The 22643-nt window shown below is 40.4% G+C and overlaps 1 protein-coding gene across 1 annotated transcript in view; it reads right to left on the reverse strand.

Annotated features, from left to right (window-relative positions):
- Positions 1 to 16713, reverse strand: part of LOC124612286 (serine/threonine-protein kinase N) — a 311276-nt gene extending 294563 nt beyond the window's left edge. The window contains exon 1 of the mRNA XM_047140393.1: positions 16394 to 16713. Coding sequence (XP_046996349.1) covers positions 16394 to 16417 — 24 coding nt within the window. The 5' untranslated portion in view covers positions 16418 to 16713. The remainder of the gene's footprint in view (positions 1 to 16393) is intronic.
- Between the last annotated feature and the right edge of the window lie 5930 nt (positions 16714 to 22643).

Here is a 22643-nt window from a genome sequence, read left to right on the forward strand (position 1 = left end):
ATATTAAAAAACCACCCTCTCTAACTATTACATTACTTGGATTTATTAAGCCACTATTTTCTCTTTATTCAAACATCCTCAGGTGCCAAAGTGGCACAAATGTGTCAGTGTCACGATTTTACCAAGAACCTTATAAATGTTCAATGTGAGCACCATTTGTCACACAGCACACATCAAATCTATAACTGAGTTCTTCCCATACGTTGATAAGTGCGTCTTCAGTGATTGTAGCAACAGCTGCTTCAATCCGGTTTCTTAATTCAGAGAGGTCTGCTGGTAGCGGAGGCATGTACACACGATCCTTGATGAAGACCCAAAGGAAAAAATCGCATGGCGTTAGGTTGGGTGAACGTGGAGGCCATGCAAAGCAAGCCCTGTCATTGGCCCCTTGCAGCCTATCCAGACTTGACGTGTGCAATGTGACAAATGGAGCTCACATTGAACATTTATAAGGTTCTTTGTAAAACTGTGAGTTGCTCTTTCATTTGACATATCATTTATAACTGTAACTTTACTATAATAAATATTATAAAGCGTTAAAACCGCGATATTCATTTATAAACACCCTGAACATATTAAGCAGAAAGTGCTTGCCTGCAACTGAAAAGGAGCTGCAACATCTGAATGTGGATGGCAGCTGGCCCTGGGGCAGAGGATCGGGATGAACTGAGGGCATGATGTAGCTCCCTCATAGTAAAGGCAGCATTGTAGCACTCATGATTCGGAGAAGAGAAGGGTATCGCCCGAGCCTCCGCTTGTTTCCAATGAAGGTAGGCAGGGTGATAGTAGGACGAGCTAAAACTTGGAGATAGCAATAGAGTCCATGATGACATCGTGTGTTGCTGTCGGGCAGGAAATTGGGGAATGGATCTTGGTCCCAGAGAGCTGTCGGATGATGGCCCACAAGACAGGGGAATGGGTGGAGCTGTTAAAAGAACTAGTAAATGAAATCCAGCTAGCTCTTTTTACCACAAAGAATGCGAAGAAACTCTGCATGCATCTGTTTATAATGAATGCAGTTTGCCAACACAGGATGACTGTTAAAAATGCGGAGAGCACGTCACCGTGCGCGAACTGTGTCGCTGCGTGCCTCAGCCCATCAAGGGAGTGGCACAAAGTGTGGTAAAGGGGAAGTACGAGAAATGGAATGTTCTGCAGAAGTAAGGATAATTTCCATGAGATATTCCACCTGGTCGCCACAACTGGGAAATCTTGTTCTTCGAAGGTCGCCAGGGAGGAGTAAAGCTGACAGTCAGCCTTAGTAAGCTACCATTTGGGAGTGCACACGGATGGGGCAGCAGTCAGGATGGGGTAGCAGTCGGAAAATGGATAGCACTTGCAAAATGGTAACTCAAGCAGGTGTCAGAAAGAACGGACCACTCAAGATAATTGGCAAGCTATGCAGTGCAGGATAGGTCCAAATGGGAATAATGGGAATAGGTGTGTGAGGAGTCAGAAATGATATTGGGTGCTCCAGTGTTAAGGCAGAAGAGGTTAAGTTGGTTAAGAATGTCAGCCAAGAGGGCACCTCTCTGATAGGTCCTGGGAGAACCCCAAAATGGATTATGAGCATGAAAGTAACAGAGGAGCAAAAATGGGGGAGGTAGTTGCCCAATAAGCTGAAGGAAGTCTGCCCTGGTGACATCGAATGACAGAGGGACATAAATGGTACAGAAGGAAAAAGTCAGGAGGGGAAGGAAAAGGCGAACTGCAACAGCTTGAAGATGGGTAGTCAGGGAGATGGGCTGACTATGAATGTCATCCCGTATGAGCAGCATGACGCCCCCGTGAGATGGAATGCCAACCTCAGGGGAAGGTCAAATGAACCAGTAAGAAATGTGAAAGCTCAAACCGGTCTTGAGGGCGCAATTTCGTTTCCTGAAGACAGAGTACAAAGGGACGGTGCGATGCTAAAAGCAGCCATAAATCCTCTTTGTAGGACCGAAGGCCACGAATGTTTCACTGGAGGAGAGTCTTGATGAAAAAGAGATGTAGGGGTGTCACCTCGGCAGCTGCCGAGTGACAGCCTGTGAAGTGTCGCTACTACAGGGCACAGAACTTTGTGTTTTAGTTTTCAGTTGATGTTTCTTTTTGTTTCTAGTGAATATTTCAGTAAAATCTTTATTCGTTGTTTCAACTTCATTGATTGTTACAGTGTCCACTTGAATTTTTGGTTTTAGCAAATAATTTTGCAAAATTTTGTTGGTATTGGTATTAGCTGTCGTGTAGTAGTATTAATACAAGTAGTTGCTTTCTTAGAAGGCAGAGAATATCGAGACTGCTATTGTTAGTTCTGTAAGTAGTTCTACTGGTGTAACTGAACTTAGGTAATGTAGGTGTATAGTTTTCTTTTTCATTAACTGTAAAATTTTACCATTAGTGAGAAGTGTGGGCTCTGTTGTAGGTTTGTGGGTATTGGGTTACGGTGTGGAATTTGTTTGAAGTATTTTCATTGGGGGGGGGGGGGGGGATGCTGTGGGGAAGCCTGTGGGCATTCTAGTGAGATCCTCTCCTGGGAATGCAGAATCTGTAGTAGAAGTAAGTTCATAGATGAGCAAGAGCGTAAGATCTGTGCCCTTCAGGTGCAGTTACAACGAGCAAAGGAGGAATTAGATAGGTTGATGAGGCTGAAGGGTGGTGAGGAATGGGAACTGGCAGTTGGCAAGAAGGCAGCAAGGAGTAGGTGGTATTCAGACAGTTATACTTCGCGTATATGCAATAGTTTTGACCAACTACCAGAGTTGAGTGGAGAGGAGCTTCTTGTAGCTGTAGATTAGGCAACATGCAGCAGTCTTCAGCAGTTCAGAGGCCTAGGTCAGTTGAAAAGTCTAACAGAAAGAAGGTTCTGCTGCTAGGTAGTTCACACGGTAGAGGTGTGGGCTCGCAGTTGCAGGGAGTGTTGGGGAGTGAGTACCAGGTCACCAGCATTGTGAAACCTAGTGCAGGATTGGCTCAGGCGACTGACAGCATACAGGAGTTATGTAGGAATTTTACGAAGGAGGATCAGGTAGTGATAGTGGGTGGAGCAGGGAACAGTCTTGATGGGGACAGGGAATATGCTGTAGGTGGTGGCCTGTTAAAGATAGCAACTCAAACTAGTGGCATTAATGTGCATTTTGTGGAACTGTTTCAGTGTCATGATCATCCTCATTTTAATGCAGCTGTTAGGCATGTTAACGTGGGACTGGGGAGGGTGCTGATGGCAGAGGGCATGGGTCACATTTCAGTGGTGCCAGTTGGGTCCATCAGCAGATCGAGTTTCACTAGGTACGGCATGCACCTAAATAGGTATGGGACAGGGTGACTGGCAAAGCTTATAGGTGTCAGTGTAGTGGGTGGTAGTGAGATCACTCATGCAAAAATTCCTGTACTAGTTGGTGTTAGAGCAGCATATTTTTCGATTGATGTCAGCTGATACGTATACCTGGTTAAAGGAAGTCCCTCTAACTAAGGGCTAACCTTCAGAGAATGTCATGTTTCCAAGCAGAGAAGGAATTAGCATATTTCATCAAAATATAAGAGGTATTAGAGATAATGTTAGTGAACTGCTTATAGACGTTGACTCAGAAATTATTGGTATGTTGGAGCACCACATAAATAATTTGACAATTCAGAGGCTTCCTTTACCAGGATACACATTAGCTGGCTGTTTTTCGAGGAGTTCCTTGTGGGTGGGGGAGTGGCTATGTACGTAAAAAACAGAATTTCCATTTCGAGGAGTTCCTTGTGGGTGGGGGAGTGGCTATGTACGTAAAAAACAGAATTTCCATAGATGTATCATGGCACTGCACTGAACAGACATTTGAATGTTGTGCAGGGGCAGTTGAATTTAGTGAAACTAAACTTCTAATTGTTGTTTATAGGTCCCCTAACTCTGACTTCAGAGCATTTCTGCTCAAGCAAGAGAGGATTCTTGATTCACTTTGTAGGAAGTACTGGAAATTAGTTATATGTGGTGACTTCAACATAAATTTTGTATCTGATGGTGCAAGAAAAAAGGACATTGGTAGATCTCCTAAATATCTGATGCAGACTGTGTTTTTTTCAACTAGGGTGCAGAGTAACAGTAGTACAGCCATAGACAATATTTGTATTCATTCTTCATTACTAGATGGGCATTCTGTTAATTCTGTTAGTAGAAGGGTGAGTGGCCTTTCAGACCATGATGCACAAACACTAAAAGGCTTTTGTAGTCAAACAAATATCACATATAATTACGAATTATATAGGAAAGTTAATTCAACAGCAATAGAAAAAATTTTATACCTTGTCAAGGAAGAAAAGTGGCAGGATGCTTATAGTGCTGGGAACATAGATGATAAATATAATGCTTTCCTTGTCACATTTCTCATGCTCTTTGAGAATTGCTTTCCATTAGAACGTTCTAAATGGGATACTAGCAGTAATAGGCAGCCTGGGTGGCTGACTAGTGGGATAAGGATATCTTGCAGAACAAAGCGGGAATTATATCAAAATGTTAGAAGCAGTCACACTCAAGCTACAGTAGCCCATTACAAACAGTATTGTAAGGTGCTTAAAAATGTTATTAGGAAGGCAAAGAAATAGCTAATTCACAGGATAAAATTAAAACCATACGGTCAGTTGTGAAGGAACACAAGGTCGATGACAAAGTCAATTCGTAGTAGTCTAAATATATTTCTGTTACTGATAAATCAGATGTATGTAAAGTATTTAACAATTATTTTCTGAGCATTGCTGGTGAATTAAATAAAAATTTAGTTTCTGCAGGGAATTATATAACTTCCTTGGCAAATGCCTCTCTGAGATTGATGTCTGAAATACTCACTCCTCTGTGATACAGACAAGGGGGAGATTGAGACAATAATTAAATCACTGAAGACTAAGGACTCTCAAGGTGCCTAGCAGAATATTAAAGAAGTGTGCTGCACATGTTAGCCCTGTGTTTAGCTATATTTGTAATTTTTGTTGCTTTCCTGAACGATTAAAGTACTCAGTTGTAAAGCCACTTTATACAAAGGTAGATAGGGATAATGCAGATAATTTTAGACCTATTTCTATGCCATCAATGTTTGCTAAAACTATTGAAAAGGCTGTGTATGTAAGGATAATTGATCATTTAATATCACACGATTTGCTATCAAATGTAAAGTTCGGATTTAGAAGTCGTTTAACACCTGAATATGCTACATTCCCTTTTCTCTGTAAGATACTGGATGGGTTAAACAAAAGGTTTCAAATGCCCGACATATTTTTTGATTTAACTAAGGCATTTGATTGTGTTGGACACAAAATACTGCTCCAGAAGTTGGACCATTACGGAATATTGGGGGGGGGGGGGGGGTGCAGCTCACAATCGGTTCTCCTCTTACTTTAGCAACAGACAGCAAAAGGTCATTATTCACGAGGTTGAGAATGGCTCTGATTTGGGGCCTGAGTGGGGTACGGTCAAGTGGGGAGTACCCCAGGGATCAGTGTTGGAAGCACTCCTGTTCCTTATTTATATAAATGATATGCCCACTAGTATTACGAGTAACTCCAAAATATTTCTGTTTGCTGATCACACTAGCTTTGTAGTAAAGGATGTCGTGTGCAACACTGGCTCGGTTTCAAATAATGCAGTTCATGACATAACTTCATGGCTCGTAGAAAATAAACTAACGCTAAATCACAGTAATACTGAGTTTTTATGGTTTCTAACACAGAATTCACAAAACCTGACGTTTTAATTTCACAGAATGGGCATATGATTAGTGAAACTGAACAGTTCAAATTTCTGTGTGTTCAGATAAATAGTTAACTGTCGTGGAAAGCTCACGTTCAGGATCTTGTTCAAAGACTTAATACTGCCATTTTTACTATTCAAACTGTATCTGAAGTGAGTGATCGTTCAACATGAAAATTAGTCTACTTTGCTTATTTTTATTCGCTTATGTCGTATGGTATTATATTTTGGGGTAACTCTTCCCATTCTAAAAGGATATTTTTGGCTCAGAAATGGGTGGTTCGGGCAGTAAGTGGTGTAAGTTCACGAACCTCTTGTCGACCGCTGTTCACTAGTCTGGGTATTTTGACATTGGCCTCTCAATATATATATTCTTTATTGTCATTTCTTGTTAACACTATCAGCTTATTCCCAAGAATTAACAGCTTTAAGTCAGTTAATACTAGGCAGAAATCCAATCTGCATTTGGATCGCATTTCATTGACTGTTGTGCATAAAGGTGTGCAGTATATTGCTGCATCCATTTTCAATAAGCTACCACTCGAATTCAAAAATCTTGGCAGTAATACATGTGCTTTCAAATCTAAACTGAAGAGTTTCCTTATGGGTCGCTCCTTCTATTCTGTCGAGGAGTTCCTTGAAAAATTAAGCTAATTCTTCTTGTATTGTTGATTGCATTTACTTAAAATTATGGATTGACTTTTTTCAGGTTATGAACATTTTATCTGTTATTACTTTTATGTTGTAATTTCATGTACTCACATGTTTCATGACCTTGGAGATTTGCTCCTCAATTTGGTCCAATGGAACTTGACATGTAAATAAATAAGAATAAAAGCAGGAGGACCCTGCCCCATGGGGTGCATAGATGCATCGGCTTGCTTGTGCAGTCAGGTCTGTGGAGTCCAACGCTGAAAAACAATTGGTGGTGCACACCGGTGACACACATGCTGGCCAGGTTAAGGTATCATGTGGCAACACCATCGAAGAGGATCTTCGAGTCGGTTAAGGAGAAGACCATTTTCCTTTGGTGGACTTCTTCAAGCCTTTCCGGTTAGAGGAAGACTCGGGTGTTGTATGACTGGAGGGACATAGGAAGTCTTCACGGGAGTACTACTCCTGTCCTTGCCGGCCTACCACTTGAGGCAAGAGTCTGATGGCTTATTGTACAGCTGGATGCGGGGATGGCGATGCTACCATGACACTGAGCGATTTCATAACCTCGGAGCTGAACTGAAGGTAGCATGTCTGCGTGGCCGTGTCCTTCATGGAGAGAGGGGGAACAAGAACAGTACTACATGTGCCAGATGGGAGAATGCAAGGTTTGTGACTAGTCAATAATGTGCGAGCGTCTGGGTAAGGTAATTTTTCCTTTACCGGATCTCTTGGACTGCCTGCTCATAGAGATACACGGGAAAATACCGAGATGAGGCAACATGGCCACCATTGCAGTTGATACAGCGGGTAGCAGGAGACGGACAATCGCACTTGTGCGCATCCATACCACATGTTACACATTTGCCTGGCTGTCAACAAAACGTTTTAGTGTAGTTGAATCAATGACACTGGTAGCAGCGCATCATGTTCGGAATGTACGGCCAGACGGTGATAATTTCATAACCTGCTTTGATCTTGAATGGAAGTACCACTCTACTGAAGATGAACAAAGAGTAGGGGTGGGCACTAAGGAGGAATCTACCTTTTTCATTACACGATGGACGGCAATGACACCCTAATCAGAGAGGTAAGCTGGGATTTCGGCCTGTGTTAGACTGCCAAGCAGCCTGGTGTAAATAAAACCTTGGGAAGAAGTTCTATGGGCCTTAACATGAACAAGGTAGCCATGGAGAAGTGAGGCGGCAAGCAGTTGTTGTGATTGAGAATTCGTATATGAGAGCAGGAGTCACAGGGCTAGCAGTTGCATCTACACCTTTCTGAATAATAAACGGATTTACTGTGGTGAAGGGCTGACTGTCTTCAGTATGTGAGACCAAGAAGAACTGTGGTGCAGCGGGAAGGGTCTTTGAATTACGTTTATGTTTCGTAGACGCTGATTGTGAAGATGAGTGACACATTGCGAGAAAATCGTCCATTATTGCCAGCATCTCCGATGGCGTGCTCCTTCTAACTGGAGGCCCCCTTCACAAGAGGGCACACTCGCCTTAGGTGACTGTTCACACCTCCCGAGCACCTGACGGAGGGACCAATCGGCAATTTGGGAAGGTTGCAGCTCAGGCAATCACCCCTCCCTGGGCCTGGCCCGTACCAGGGGCTACATGCGAATCCTACCTGTCGACCTGGGGCTGGGAATTACGCGTTACCCAGTCACCTGTTGTGCGTCAGACACATGGGCCGGCCTTCAGGAGAGCACATGGAGAAAGAAGAAAAAGAGGAACCTCAAACATTGAAGTGGAGGAAAGAGAGGAGAAGGGAAAGAAAGAAAGGAAAAGGTAGAGAAAAACAATGGCTACACTGTTCTTACGTCAGCGACAGACAATGCAGAACATTCCCAGGAACACCCTAGACATGTTTGCCAAGGGACGGGAAAAAGAATAGCGAGAGGATAGACATGCAGCACAGAAGTGGAAAAATCCTGCAAAGGCTGGGGCCCCGTGGTAGCTGTTAAGTCGCGTTATGGCCATTGCCGTACAGCTCGCATGTATAATTCTTGTTTGCTGCATAAATACTTGAACACTTACTGTTTTGTTTACAAATGCATAACAAACCAAATACTTCATCAAGACTTTTGGGCATTCAATGTCTTTATATTAGTGAATTAAAAAGCAAATTGTACCCCACCAGTAACTTAATGTATTGGCTCATTGCTTGAAAAATTATAAAGGAATATACCAATCAGGTCAATTGCCAGAGCAATTATTTTCTAGTTTCTGGAGAAATAACACCCTTTCTGCATTTACTCAACATCTTTGTTAGATATAACTAACATACCCCATTTTATATTTGAATAAATAATTTAAACTAAGACTCTTATTCCAAGTATGGTACTCCAGCATTTCCTTTACTCCAAACAATGGTAAATTACAAATGTAATCAAGAAGAGCTTCCCATGAGACAACTCAAATTACACTGATTTTTTCTGTCACTAATTACTTCTGAGAACGATAGGCCACAACACACAGCATCTAATAGGGTCTCGTAGCATCAAAGTGTTCAGACGAACTTTGGCACTGGGTTAGATGGTTTTTAAGTAAGACTTTACATGATTCTGTATGGGTAACACAACAATATGTTCATATCATAGCATACACTGTGATTCTCAAAGATATGCAGATATTTTAATATGTTATTCTACAAGTAAAACTAAAGAAAAAAGTTCATATAAACATAGCTCCGCAATTGTTTGTTGACGGAGTTACAGCTAATAAAAGATTTTGCCTGAAATTTAGCAACTTCACTAATATGATGCCATTGCAAAATTGTATGAGGTGAAAGTAAAGCACGATTTCCATTTATTTTGTTGTTATTGGTCGTGTGAATCTAATAAAACATATCCCAGACATGTACCTGCAATAGTTTTCCAGAACATTATGAATGCAATAGATGAAATTAAGAGTAACCCTGTGAATCTGAAATGAGCAACAAAATCTGTTCATATACGTGAAGCTAAATGCATTAACTCGGTGGAGACATTTTTGAACATTTATTGTGAATGTACTGTGAGATTGTCCAACTTCCTTAACACTGAGTTTTGTTTTTTTTCAGTTTAACATGAATTCACGTGTGATATGGTATTAACAAAACGCATAGTCCATATCAATTCAGGCACGCTAGGGAAGAATCTTACCTTCATAGTCTCGGGTGTTACTGAATTTGGCATATGTTAAAATGAAGGACTAAGTAAGGAACACGTATGTTTTTTGTTTTCTTCAAAAAAATATCTGCTCCAAGATACAGCCCTCCAAAGTTGACACTGCGCATACCATTTTGAAGATGTGAATTTTGGAAATAAATAAATAAATAAATAAAATGCTTTATCTCTGGAACAGTTCTAGATATTTTGTTGGAGATTTTTTATTTGGAAGATAATTGCTTTATGATTACAAAGAAATTCTCCATTTGGACTTCTCTGTCAAAGTTCTTTTAGTATAGTGTTGTGAACGTTTATATAATTTAAGGAAAAAAGTTTTTCTTCAAAAATGCCACTCCATAAAATTTTGATTTTTTTCTGTTGATTAGTACCATATAGTTCTACATTTCCTGAAAACGAGAGCTTCCACTTTTAGGTTGAACAGGTGCTATAAACAATTGAAATTTTTGCCATAGGCCTACATAAAACCTAATTTATTAACACATTATCACATACAGACTCATAAAAATCAAAACCTAGCCTTATTTAACATAATTTTAGTTTTGAAAGATGAGTAAGAGACTCGTTTTCAAGCATTTTAAATGGTTCCAAAATGTATGTGAAAGATCCAATGACTTAAAGATTTCAATTTATACAACTTCTGTGCACTCTGTTCTGTACTGAAATTAGCCAGTCAATGAACCAAAAATGTGTCCCATTGCTTCAGTATCTTCCTTTGATATAGAGTGATGTCTTCCTGTTGAACCAATAGGAACTGGAGCACTTACAATCATCAAAATATTGTGAACAGGAAGTGAGCACTCATGGCATTGTAGCTGTCCTTCAGCTGGAAACATACATCCAGCAGCTGGTTCATGTGGTAGCATAAGGTTCACTACAATTTCGTTTAACTCAAAACTGGTGTCTATAATCTCTGCAATCCACCAGTCACAGTTACCTACACAAGCTACAAATGTCCCCCTTCTCAGGTTGTGAATCTGAATATTATCCTGCTATTTCTGAGGTGTTGGCCAAACAAACAAAATTTCTTCTTTCTTGCTCTTTAAAGTGTGTGCAATACAAGTTCGCCAATCTCGAGTCTAAAAATGTGTCTTCTGAATTCCTTTCACAGGAGTAGTTTGTTTAGATCATTCTTCTTTTATCTGCTCATAATTTTTTGATTTCCTCTTTGGACAAAAGAATGAGGGCTGTGGATGTGTAAGATTTCATGACTCTCAAAAACCTCAGCATTCTGAATTGCAGCTGTATTTGGTCTGGAAAGATTATGTTTTGTAGCATGGTGCTTCAGCAGGCCTCCTACACCACCACAAGGCCCCTTTCCATGACCAGTAGCACCGAATAACCGGTGAGTTGGCACGAGTGACTTACTCAATTACAGCTGGTTACGACTTTTAAAATGACTAATAGCACCATCAGAAATGATGATGATCTTCTCTGGCCCTGTTTGCAGTTGAAGAATTTTGTGCATTGCTAGCAAAGCATGTGCTGAGTCATGTCCTGTGCCATCACTTATAACTGTAACAATTCTGGTCTTGTTTTGAAAATATGTCACTCCTGGAAAAATTGAAACCTGGTCATTACCCCAATGATACCCTTGTATTTCTTGTGGGGTGATTACAGACCATTTCTCAGCAAAATCACAGTGAAGCACTAAACACAGTTCTTCAGCCTGTACACTCCCTTTCACTTCTGCAATGTGTTGTTGTTGCAATTCCTTCAGATGCTGGGGTGTTACGCTTTCATTGACCATTTATCAAGCTCATCAATGACACTGCCAAGGCAACAGTTTTCTTAATTAGTTTATTTTCCTCCCATGTCGCCTTTGCATATGTCATTTCTGCAGAGTTATCTACTATGTCTTCCAGACCAAGTGTCTGTAAAGACAGTCCTCCCTTTCCAGGACAGTCACCACATTCTTGAAACAAACAAGACTCTGGCTTTACATCACAGACTACTAACGACTTCACATGCCCCACCAAGGAGTCATATGGCACATGCTCCAGTAAGTTCTTCAAAGTTGCCATACAAAGTTCAAAATTCACACAGTACACACATAAACAGACATCTCTAGGTGCGTGTAGAACTGCCCACTTAGGTCATAGTGCATAAAATTTGGATTGTCTAATGTGTGAAGTTGTATAGTTGCTTTTATAAATTGCAAAAGTTTCTTTAATACCATGACTCATGTAACTCTTCACTTTCACAACTTTTTGACCTTCAACTGTTACAGTTGTAGTGTCTTTTTTCTTGGCACTCTAGTAAGAACAGTCCCATTTATCTTCCAGACAAAATGACTGTACTATTTCAACTTGAGCTTCTTCTACAGGATGACCGTAATAGAGATCTGGTCTCCCAAAGCCTCCTTTTACAGACCTCACATTTCTTGATTTGTCAACCAAGTAATTTGATACTGATGGAACATGGTTCAAAATTGTTTTCTTTGAAAATGTCTCTGGAATAATAGTTAAAACTTGCACCTTTTCACTGTAAGATGCACAGTATTCAACAGCTGAACAGATACGTGGCACAAGGTGCAAGAGTGCTTTGGTTCATTTTCTTCTGAAGATGGAATTTCTACTTTGAAGATTGTGGACAGTTTTGCTGTCATGTACTCATCCACAGCTTTATTAATTTCTCTGCGCTTTCTTGATGCATAGAGCTTATGACTCAACTTCACTGACCACAGTTTCTTCATAGGACTAATACCTACCTCTGTAGTTGACTGATTCAGGGTACTGAATTTTTCCTCTACTGATGCAAAATCTGCATCATCCACACCTTGTTCAGATAGGCCTACTATCATTGTTATTATTCTGTCAAAACATTTAGAACACAAAAAGTCGTCACTGGAAACACCTTCACTTTGAAACAGAGTATTCAAATGAGAACACTTATTCCCAACCTGAACAAAGTCTGTTTTTTTGTTTGTTTTATATATTACTCTTTTATGGATATGAAAAATAGAAAAGTGGAAGCTCATCTTTACAGAAAATTTAGCACTACATGGTACCAACAAGCACAAAAAAGGCTAGCTTTTCTGGATTGGCATTTTTAAAGAAAATAAAATCCACAAATAATCTAAAAGGTTCAGAACACTGCAGTAAAATAACTTTGACAGGTAAGTCCAAATGGAGGATTTCTTTGTAATTATAAAGCAATTATCTTTCAAATAAAAAAAAAAAAAAACAAAAAAAACCACAAAATATCTAGAACTGTTTCAGAGATACAGCATTTTAAAAATTCGCATCTTCAAAATGGTGTTCGCAGTGTCATCTTTGGAGGCCTGTATCTCACGGCAGGATTTTTTTTTTTTTTTTGGGGGGGGGGGTTTCTTTATTACTCCTGAATTTTAACATATGCTAAATTCAATAACATCCGAGAATATGAATGTAGCCCCCTTCCCTAAAGTGATATGGATTATGCCAAAAGTAGATTATCTAACACATTTATTCAGTTTCAGTTAACATTATTAGCATCATTAAATTCTCTACAACTTCTGTTGAAAACTATGTGCAATTGTCTGGATTTAAAAAAAAAAAATTGGGCCAAGTAGGTAATAAATTAAAAATTTTATGAAATTATGTCTTTGCTTCTCCGGATGTTCTCGAAAACTACTGCAGGTACACATCTGGGACATGTTTTATTAGATTCACCAGATCAAGAACAACAAAATAAATGGAAATCTTGCTTTACTTTCGCCTCATATAGTTTTGCAAAGGTGTCATATTAGTGAAGTTACTAAATTTCAGGCAAAATCATTTATTAGCTGTAACTCCAGAAATAAACATTTGCGGACCTATGTTCATATGAACTTTTTTTCTTTAGTTTTACTTGTAGAATAACATATTAAAATATTTGCATATCTTTGTGAATCACCCTGTATTTGTACTTACTGCTTTTTTATGGGAAATCTGCATTTCTTCTACATCCCCACCCCTCTGCCTGCACCACAGGTGGAACACACACCTCATGTCATAGGTGGAAATCTGTTCTGTAACTTGTGATTACTTTCTACACCCATCCAAGTACATTTCCTCTACAAGACCTCAGCTGAATTCGCTTTCCAATCATCCTTTCCTCCACACGTGCAAGTTTCTCAAGGTATCCAGTACTTCTGAGAAGTTAGAAACATAGGAGAGAGGTACTTGCAAGAGTAAAGCTGATGGATTAGATCGTAAGTCATGCTTAAACAGCTCAATTAGTATAGCAACTAACTGTGAAAGAAAGGTCCCACATTAGCCTCCCTATGTGCCACACTGTTTCAATCTGCCAGGAAGTTTCATCCAGGTTTAGGTTTTCCATGGTCCCCCTAAACAGGTTAAGGCAAATGCTGAGACAGTTTCTTGACTCTGAGGCATGATATTTCTCCCACACTTTCCTTCGTTTTATCTCATTTAAACTTAGTTCTTTCTGATAATGTCTTTTTCATTCTCCAAATATCAAAATGATGTTCAGTTTTTAATTATGAGCTTACTCCCAGCCTGTTTCTCACTGTGTCTCTGGCTTACTAGCTCTTCTCTTCCATTTTCCCTCGTTAAATGTTGTTAACTGTAGGCTTTTCAATCTTGGTTTCCAGCGTTCTTGCATGAAGTGCAACTTCCATGAAACGTTCTCGTAGAAGTACACACAATTTATTTCCTAAATATCCAGCTAAATGATTCTTGGCTTCCACCTCATGGATTCTCGTTAGTCATCACAAATTTCTTAGGTTTATTCAATGGTTTCCAAAATACTCTGCTGAACAATAGCAGTATGTCACAGGACAAGTTAGTGATGTTTGTTTATTTTATGAACCAAACAATCTAGATCACATTTGAACGCTAAGGCCAGTTTTGGCTGAATAAGGCCACCTTCAGATCTAAAACAAAAGTACGGGCTACCATCGCCATCAGCTGGTGTTCAACATTAAAACTGTTTTAACAAAACACACCAACTGATGCTGCTGCTAGCAGCTGTCTTCTACTCTTCAAGTTGAATCACCCCCCCCCCCCCCAGTTCTTGAATCTTACTTTTCATTTCATTTCTCCTCCTTGCAACCAATCTTTACTTTTCAGCCTGCCTTCATCATCTCTCAACTTAAATTTGCACAGTGCTCACCAATGTAGGTTTACTATCTGTGACCGCCTCCTCACTCTGATGCTTTCCCCTTCATTTTAAACTCCCCTTATCCTCACGACAGATGGGTTCACCTCACTTGCGATACAGCCACAAAATAAAAATATGTTGCTAACAAAGCGCTCTATAACTCCTGTATAGTTCTCTAAGAAACCAACAATAATTTCTTGTTTCCTTTCAATCATTATCAATATCAGATTTAACAATAGGCTCCAGACAAGTGTGGAATGTAGCTCCGGATGCAATCTGCAACCCAGTAAAGGCAACACTTGGCACATAGCAATACATAGCACTGACTAGCTACTTTACAATAATCAAAAAATTATTCACCTTAAGTTGCATCTGTGTTCCAAGTGACATTAGAGAATGCTTGCCTGATACTGAGTGCACACTCAGAAATAAGGATGATCTTCTAAGAAACAGAAACTACTTATAAACTAAAAATTAGGTTGTCCGAGTCACAGTAAGGAAGAAAAGAACAACATAAGCAGTTTATACTGAATATGTGAGACATCCTTGGTAAGAAACTTCCTGGCAGACTAAAACTCTGTGCCCGACCGAGAGGTAGGAGACGAGGTACTGGCAGAAGTAAAGCTGTGAGTACCTGGCGTGAGTCGTGCTTCAGTGGCTCAGTTGGTAGAGCACTTGCCCGCGAAAGGCAAGGGTCCCGAGTTCGAGTCTCGGTCGGGCACACAGTTTTAATCTGCCAGGAAGTTTCATATCAGCGCACACTCCGCTGCAGAGTGAAAATCTCAGTCTGGAAACATCCTTGGTAGCTTATAATTTTGTGCACCTGCATGAACTGTTTTCCAGTCACTGAGGATTAAATTCACTGACTTTTCCTACATATAAAACAACACATAACACCAAGCCGCTCTTTATTATACGATTTTTTGGGTTTATTATGGGGCTTTATCTTCAGTTTACACTGAAAAAGGCAGTGGGAAACAAAATGTCAAAATAAACAGAAATGCGTAAACATGGCTTTTGCATCACACACTGACGTTACGATGCCACAAAGCTACCGTTCTCTCTCTCTCACTCACGCACACACACACACACACACACACACACACACACAGGTTAATTTTTAAGTCGTGGAGTTCGACTTCTTACATTCGAATTCACGTCGAATCTTGTCATAATTGTAAACAGGTGGTCGCAATACTTCGGAAATGTAATTTATGTATTTAAACAGTCAGTGGGTGTTACTTGTTGAAAGTGATGCTCACTACATCGACAAACATACCATCTACGTGTATAGTCCATGAAGTTTTCGAATATTACTAGCTATGGGTGCCCTACCGAACAGAACTCTTATCATCTTGACGCTTAAGCAAGTTGGAAAAGTAATGCTGGTAACCGCCTTTTCAGTAAGTCGTGTCCGTTGTAGCAGGCCTATATTACCAAAGCGCAAAACACGAATGATACATGCATACTACACGTGAAGACTGAATAATAAATGTGAAAATGCGAATATTGTCCACGTAAACTCGCACTGAATACATACCGCATCCTAGAACACTACTCTATTTAGGAAACGATTGTTCTACAAATCAGCCCAGCCATTGGGCCTTGAAAACATGTTAGAAAAAAAGGGTCAATAATTATGACGATTCATACATATACACTTGTTACCATAGCACATAACCTACACAAATACACAGTTACAATGACATTCTTGTACGTTGTATCTCGATCATAGTTGTGAAGCGCAGAAGAGACGACTGGTATAATTTTCTCACCTGGTAGTAACTGGAGTCCGCCATCTTGTTTCGCGTTAGACTTTCCTATGTTTCGGATACAGGTAAAAAAGTCAACTATGCTATTATCAGTCTCATCTTACGGAGCTGCACATAATTTCCGCACTGCACTACGCCACAGTGTACACAAAACACATCGATGTTTTGACACGCACATAAATAAACAACACGCTGTTGACAGACTTCACTCCCCCTTCCGCACTGCACCAAACCTTCTTAGTTTCCTACGGTCCAATCAAATTACCTCGCCACTTACTACCGCTGGAACGGTCATCTGATTCGCTGCAATGTTGGCGGCCTCGTTCAGCATCACATCTGTGGACCGTCACACGTCTCAGTTCATATTGCGTCCTCCAACTGGCTGATCGATGGAATGTCTATAGTTTGCCCAGACGCGCATAAACATAGGTTTGTCATGTTGCCAAGTATAACTGAATGTTGTCAGGAGATGCACAGCGTAAATATTTGTTTTCACATTGACATGAAAAAGAACGCAGAACACACCTGCGTATTTAAAACACTCTCACTAAGAATTACGCAATTCGTTTTACTGACAGATGTGCTCAAGCATGTAAAAAAAATCAAAATTAGCACAGTGATGAAAACATAAGTATAAAGAGGATTCGGGTACCTATATTTTTCCCTTTCACAGTTCCTTTGTGTAATGTGCAAACAACAATCTAATATCGAAACCTACATCTGTAGCCGACAACCTGTCATATCCTCGTAAAAGCATATTTATATATTGTGTGTATAATCATGTTTTGAGTTATTTTTTTCCACTGTAGTATGACGACAAATGCTATATCATTGGATATGTGTTGTTGGGGTCTTCAGTTATGAGACTGGTTTGATGCAGCTCTCCATGCTAATCTATCCTGTGCAAGCTCCTTCCTCTCCCAGTACTTACTGCAACCTACATCCTTCTGTATCTGCTTAGTGCATTCATCTCTTGGTTTCCCTCTACGATTTTTACCCTCCACGCTGCCCTCCAATGCTAATTTTGTGATCCCCTGATGCCTCAGGACATGTCCTACCAACCGATCCTTTCTTCTTGTCATGTTGTGCCACAAACTTCTCTTCCCCCCAATCCTATTCAATACCTCCTCATTAGTTACGTGATCTACCCACCTTATCTTCAACATTTTTCTGTAGCACCACATTTCGAAAGCTTCTATTCTCTTCTTGTCCAAACTATGTATTGTCCATGTTTCAATTCCATACATGGCTACACTCCATACAAATACTTTCAGAAACGACTTCCTGACACTTAAGTCTATACTCGATGTTAACAAATTTCTCTCCTTCAGAAACGCTTTCCTTGCCATTGCCAGTCTACTTTTTATATCCTCTCTACTTCGACCATCATCAGTTATTTTGCTCCCCAAATAGCAAAACTCCTTTACTACTTTAAGTGTCTCATTTCCTAATCTAATTCCCTCAGCATGACCCAACTTAATTCGACTACATTCCATTATCCTCGTTTTACTTTTGTTGATGTTCATCTTATATCCTCCTTTCAAGACACTGTCCATTCCGTTCAACTGCTCTTCCAAGTCCCTTTCCGTCTCTGACAGAATTACAATGTCATCGGCGAACCTCAAAGTTTTTATTTCTTCTCCATGGATTTTAATACCTACTCCGAATTTTTCTTTTGTTTCCTTTACTGCTTGCTCAATATACAGATTGAATAACATCGGGGAGAGGCTACAGCCCTGTCCCACACCCTTCCCAACCACTGCTTCCCTTTCATGCCCCTCGACTCTTATAACTGCCATCTGGTTTCTGTACAAATTGTAAATAGCCTTTCGCTCCCTGTATTTTACCCCTGCCACCTTTAGAATTTGAAAGAGAGTATTCCAGTCAACGAAACTTCATGGCAGATTAAAACTGTGTGCCCGACCAAGACTAGAACTCGGGACCTTTGCCTTACGCGGGTAAGTGCTCTACCATCTGAGCTACTGAAGCACGACTCACACCCGGCCCTCACAGCTTTACTTCTGCCAGTATCTCGTCTCCTACCTTCCAAACTTTACAGAAGCTCTCCAGCGAACCTTGCAGAACTAGCACTCCTGCAAGAAAGGATATTGCGGAGACATGGCTTAGCCACAGCCTGGGGGATGTTTCCAGAATGAGATTTTCACTCTGCAGCGGAGTGTGCGCTGATATGAAACTTCCTGGCAGATTAAAACTGTGTGCCCGACCGAGACTCGAACTCGGGACCTTTGCCTTTTGCGGGCAAGTGCTCTACCATCTGAGCTACCGAAGTTTGGAAGGTAGGAGACGAGATACTGGCAGAAGTAAAGCTTTGAGGGCCGGGCGTGAGTCGTGCTCGGTAGCTCAGATGGTAGAGCACTTGCCTGCGAAAGGCAAAGGTCCCGAGATCGAGTCTCGGTCGGGCACACAGTTTTAATCTGCCAGGAAGTTTCATATCAGCGCACACTCCGCTGCAGAGTGAAAATCTCATTCTGGATTCCAGTCAACATTACCAAAAGCTTTCTCTAAGTCTACAAATGCTAGAAACGTAGGTTTGCCGTTCCTTAATCTTTCTTCTAAGGTAAGTCGTAAGGTCAGTATTGCCTCACGTGTTCCAACATTTCTATGGAATACAAACTGATCTTCCCCGAGGTCGGCTTCTACCAGTTTTTCCATTCGTCTGTAAAGAATTCGCATTAGTATTTTGCAGCTGTGGCTTATTAAACTGATAGTTAGGTAATTTTCACATCTGTCTGCACCTGCTTTCTTCGGGATTGGAATTATTATATTCTTCTTGAAGTCTGAGGGTATTTCGCCTGTTTCGTACATCTTGCTCACCAGATGGTAGAGTTTTGTCAGGACTGGCTCTCCCAAGGCCGTCAGTAGTTCTAATGGAATGTTTTCTACTCCCGGGGCCTTGTTTTGACTCAGGTCTTTCAGTGTTCTGTCAAACTCTTCACGCAGTATCGTATTCCCATTTCATCTTCATCTACATCCTCTTCCATTTCCATAATATTGTCCTCAAGTACATCGCCCTTGTATAGACCCTCTATATACTCCTTCCACGTTTCTGCTTTCCCCTCTTTGCTTAGAACTGGGTTTCCATCTGAGCTCTTGATATTGATACAAGTGGCTCTCCTTTCTCCAAAGGTCTCTTTAATTTTCCTGTAGGCTGTATCTATCTTACCCCTAGTGAGATAAGCCTCTACATCCATACATTTGTCCTCTAGCCATGCCTGATTAGCCATATTGCACTTCCTGTCGATCTCATTTTTGAGACGTTTGTATTCCTTTTTGCCTGCTTCATTTACTGCATTTTTATATTTTCTCCTTTCATCAATTAAATTCAATATTTCTTCTGTTACTCAAGGATTTCTAGTAGCCCTCGTCTTTTTACCTACTTGATCCTCTGCTGCCTTCACTACTTCATCCCTCAGAACTACCCATTCGTCTTCTATTGTATTTCTTTCCCCCATTCCTGTCAATTGTTCCCTTATGGTGTCCCTGAAACTCTGGACAACCTCTGGTTTAGTCAGTTTATCCAGGTCTTATCTCCTTAAATTCCCACCTTTTTGCAACTTCTTCAGTTTTAATCTACCATTGGATATGATCGCTAGATAATTAAATACATAAAAATAAACCTGAGCATAAGTGTCTGTGGCGTACTAAACGCGATTACTTGATAAACTTACTGGAAAAAGCCTGTAAACCCCAAATCCCAAATGAAGCGAATGAACGGCGAATTAGGAAAGACAACTACAATATTATGAGAACAAAAGTTGCTACTCACCATGTAGTGGAGATGCTGAGTCTCAGATAAGCAAAACAAAAAGACTTTCACAATTAAAGCTTTTGGCCATTGGCCTTTGTCAACAACAGACACACATACGTAGACACACACACTCATGCAAACGCTACTCACACACACGACTGCAGTCTCTGGCAAGTGAAGCCACACCATTTTGGATTTTCCATTGTTTGAAAAGACAATTACATTTATTTTGACCTTCAGTTCTTCATTTTTGCCTAAGAACATTACTGTAGGATTCATTTGCCTGAAAGTTAGCTCATGTGTTTCTAGCTCAAAGCATTGTTTCAAGTGTCAGCTCTACATACACACCACCACGACACGCAAAGCAAGGGTAACTTGAAGAAATTGTGGTTAGGTTGTACAAAAGCTGGGAACGCTTGTTCATCTCCTCTGTTGGGTCAGAACTGCAAATGCTACCACACTGTATGCTGCACTGGCTGCAGATAGCGAGGGGCATGTGGTCAGCACACCACCCTTTCAGCAATTAATAGTTTTCGTGACCAGAGCCAATACTTGTCAGTCAAGTAGATCCTCAATTGGTCTCACAGGGGCTGGGCGCCCCCCCCCCCCCCCACTTGCGAACAGCGCTCAGCAGACCCAGATTGTCACCCATCCAAGTACTAGCCAAGCTCAACAACATTTAACTTTGGTGATCTGTCGGAAACCGGTGTTACTACGTGGCAACACTGTTAGTGTGGGCACATAAGGCCCACAAAAATAAGGAAATTATTGGTTTACATAATTTGTTTCACAAATGTTAATTTTATCAGACAAATATGATAATAACAACATATTTTTACAGAAACATTATTTACATGTTATTGTGCAAGTGCGTAAGCTCAAAAATATCATGTCGTGAAACACAGATAACAGGACAGCCTGTCTGTGATCAAGTGAAAGACATAACTCTGCAAATAGGGCAAGATGTACAGCCCTACTTTGGCTCAAGCACAGCCCATCCATCACAAACGTCAAGGCATTATCGGTTGTGAAAGCAATATGCCTTCATACTGTGAAAGAGAGCAAGAAGATATCTTGTCCAGCATTCCTAAACTTGATAAACTGTTTAACTAACGCCATCAGCACATGACACAAGGCAGCTAACGTTAACATGCATGCACGTGGGGTATCCAACATCATGAGACACAGTGTCATTAGCATGTGACAAGAGTTGGGTTACATGATTTAGCGATCTCAGCGCTCTCCTACAGCAGTAGTCGGCTTTACTTGGCTCACAAAGCATTCAGTTTGTCCATGAAAATGGACACACCTAGAATTCCTACATTAGCTCTATTAAAATGCACAATTCCTCTCTTGGCCATATGCTAGTCATGTTGTTCTGTCTTCAGTACACATAAATAAAAACTTCAACGTCCATGAATGTGTAACAAGATGGAAAAGAAAGAAATGGTGTCAGCTTTTAAAAGTTCACCGAAGTGAACAAATAGAAATCTGACAGAGAGAACAATTATGTTTAAATAACATCAACTATTAAAGAAATTACTTTCATTAGTTTCATAGGAAACTCCGACAACGTTTTAGGAAACGCGAAAGTGGAAAAAGAAATTGGATACTGCAGTACACAAACAGTCTTGCGACCCAACTTCAATTCTGACTCATGGTGCCTCGATCAACTAAATCCTGAAAACAAGTTTCTGTCGGCCTCATCTTCTATGTTACAGTCTTCTAAAGGCTTTAATCACCGATATGTTATAGACATTTTAATATAAAAAATCCTAACAAGAACGACACTTTTTCATGAATCTCCAATGGGTCGTTGCCTTAAAATGGCTTACACTTATAACATGCAAGCTATAACACAAAAACCAGTAAAACATGTGCGCCAACCATGTGGGTGCGTTGGGGATTGAGCACCCACATACACAATCTTGTGGGTGTGCCAAATGCATAAAATTTGTAGTTTCACAAAAACAAAGTAATATTAATATTTCTCACTTGCCTTCATCAAAAAGTAATGAACTATTAAAATACTAAGATGGAAGTTACAATTTGTGACCTCTAAAACATATCTGTTTGTTTCAGGTGTGTTTCTGCAAAGGTAATCAAGCAACACACTCCCCCATTTCTTGGCGTTCTCTGGCCAAGTCAGAGGCACTCCCCAGAATAACAGTTGCACTATACTATGAATGGAATCACTTCTTTTTGGCTTGCTTTCTTGTTTCCTTACAAGTGACAAGGTTGAGTACGCCCACTCCACTCGTCAACAATTTTTTTCAAATATCTGCTTGACAATACTGAAAAATAATAAAGAATAATCCGAGATACAAGGAAGCCATTGTTACAGACTACCTCAATAGTTATTTCTTTCACATATAACAGCGTTGTGGTTTAAGATTTCTGTGAAATTGTTTTCACGTAATCTGGATTGTTATCGTTTTGTTTGTTCAGACAATGGCTTTGAAAAAAGCAACTGAAGGAATGTTG

The sequence above is a fragment of the Schistocerca americana genome, chromosome 4 (genome assembly GCF_021461395.2).
Source record: "Schistocerca americana isolate TAMUIC-IGC-003095 chromosome 4, iqSchAmer2.1, whole genome shotgun sequence".
Taxonomy (NCBI): Eukaryota; Metazoa; Arthropoda; class Insecta; order Orthoptera; family Acrididae; genus Schistocerca; species Schistocerca americana.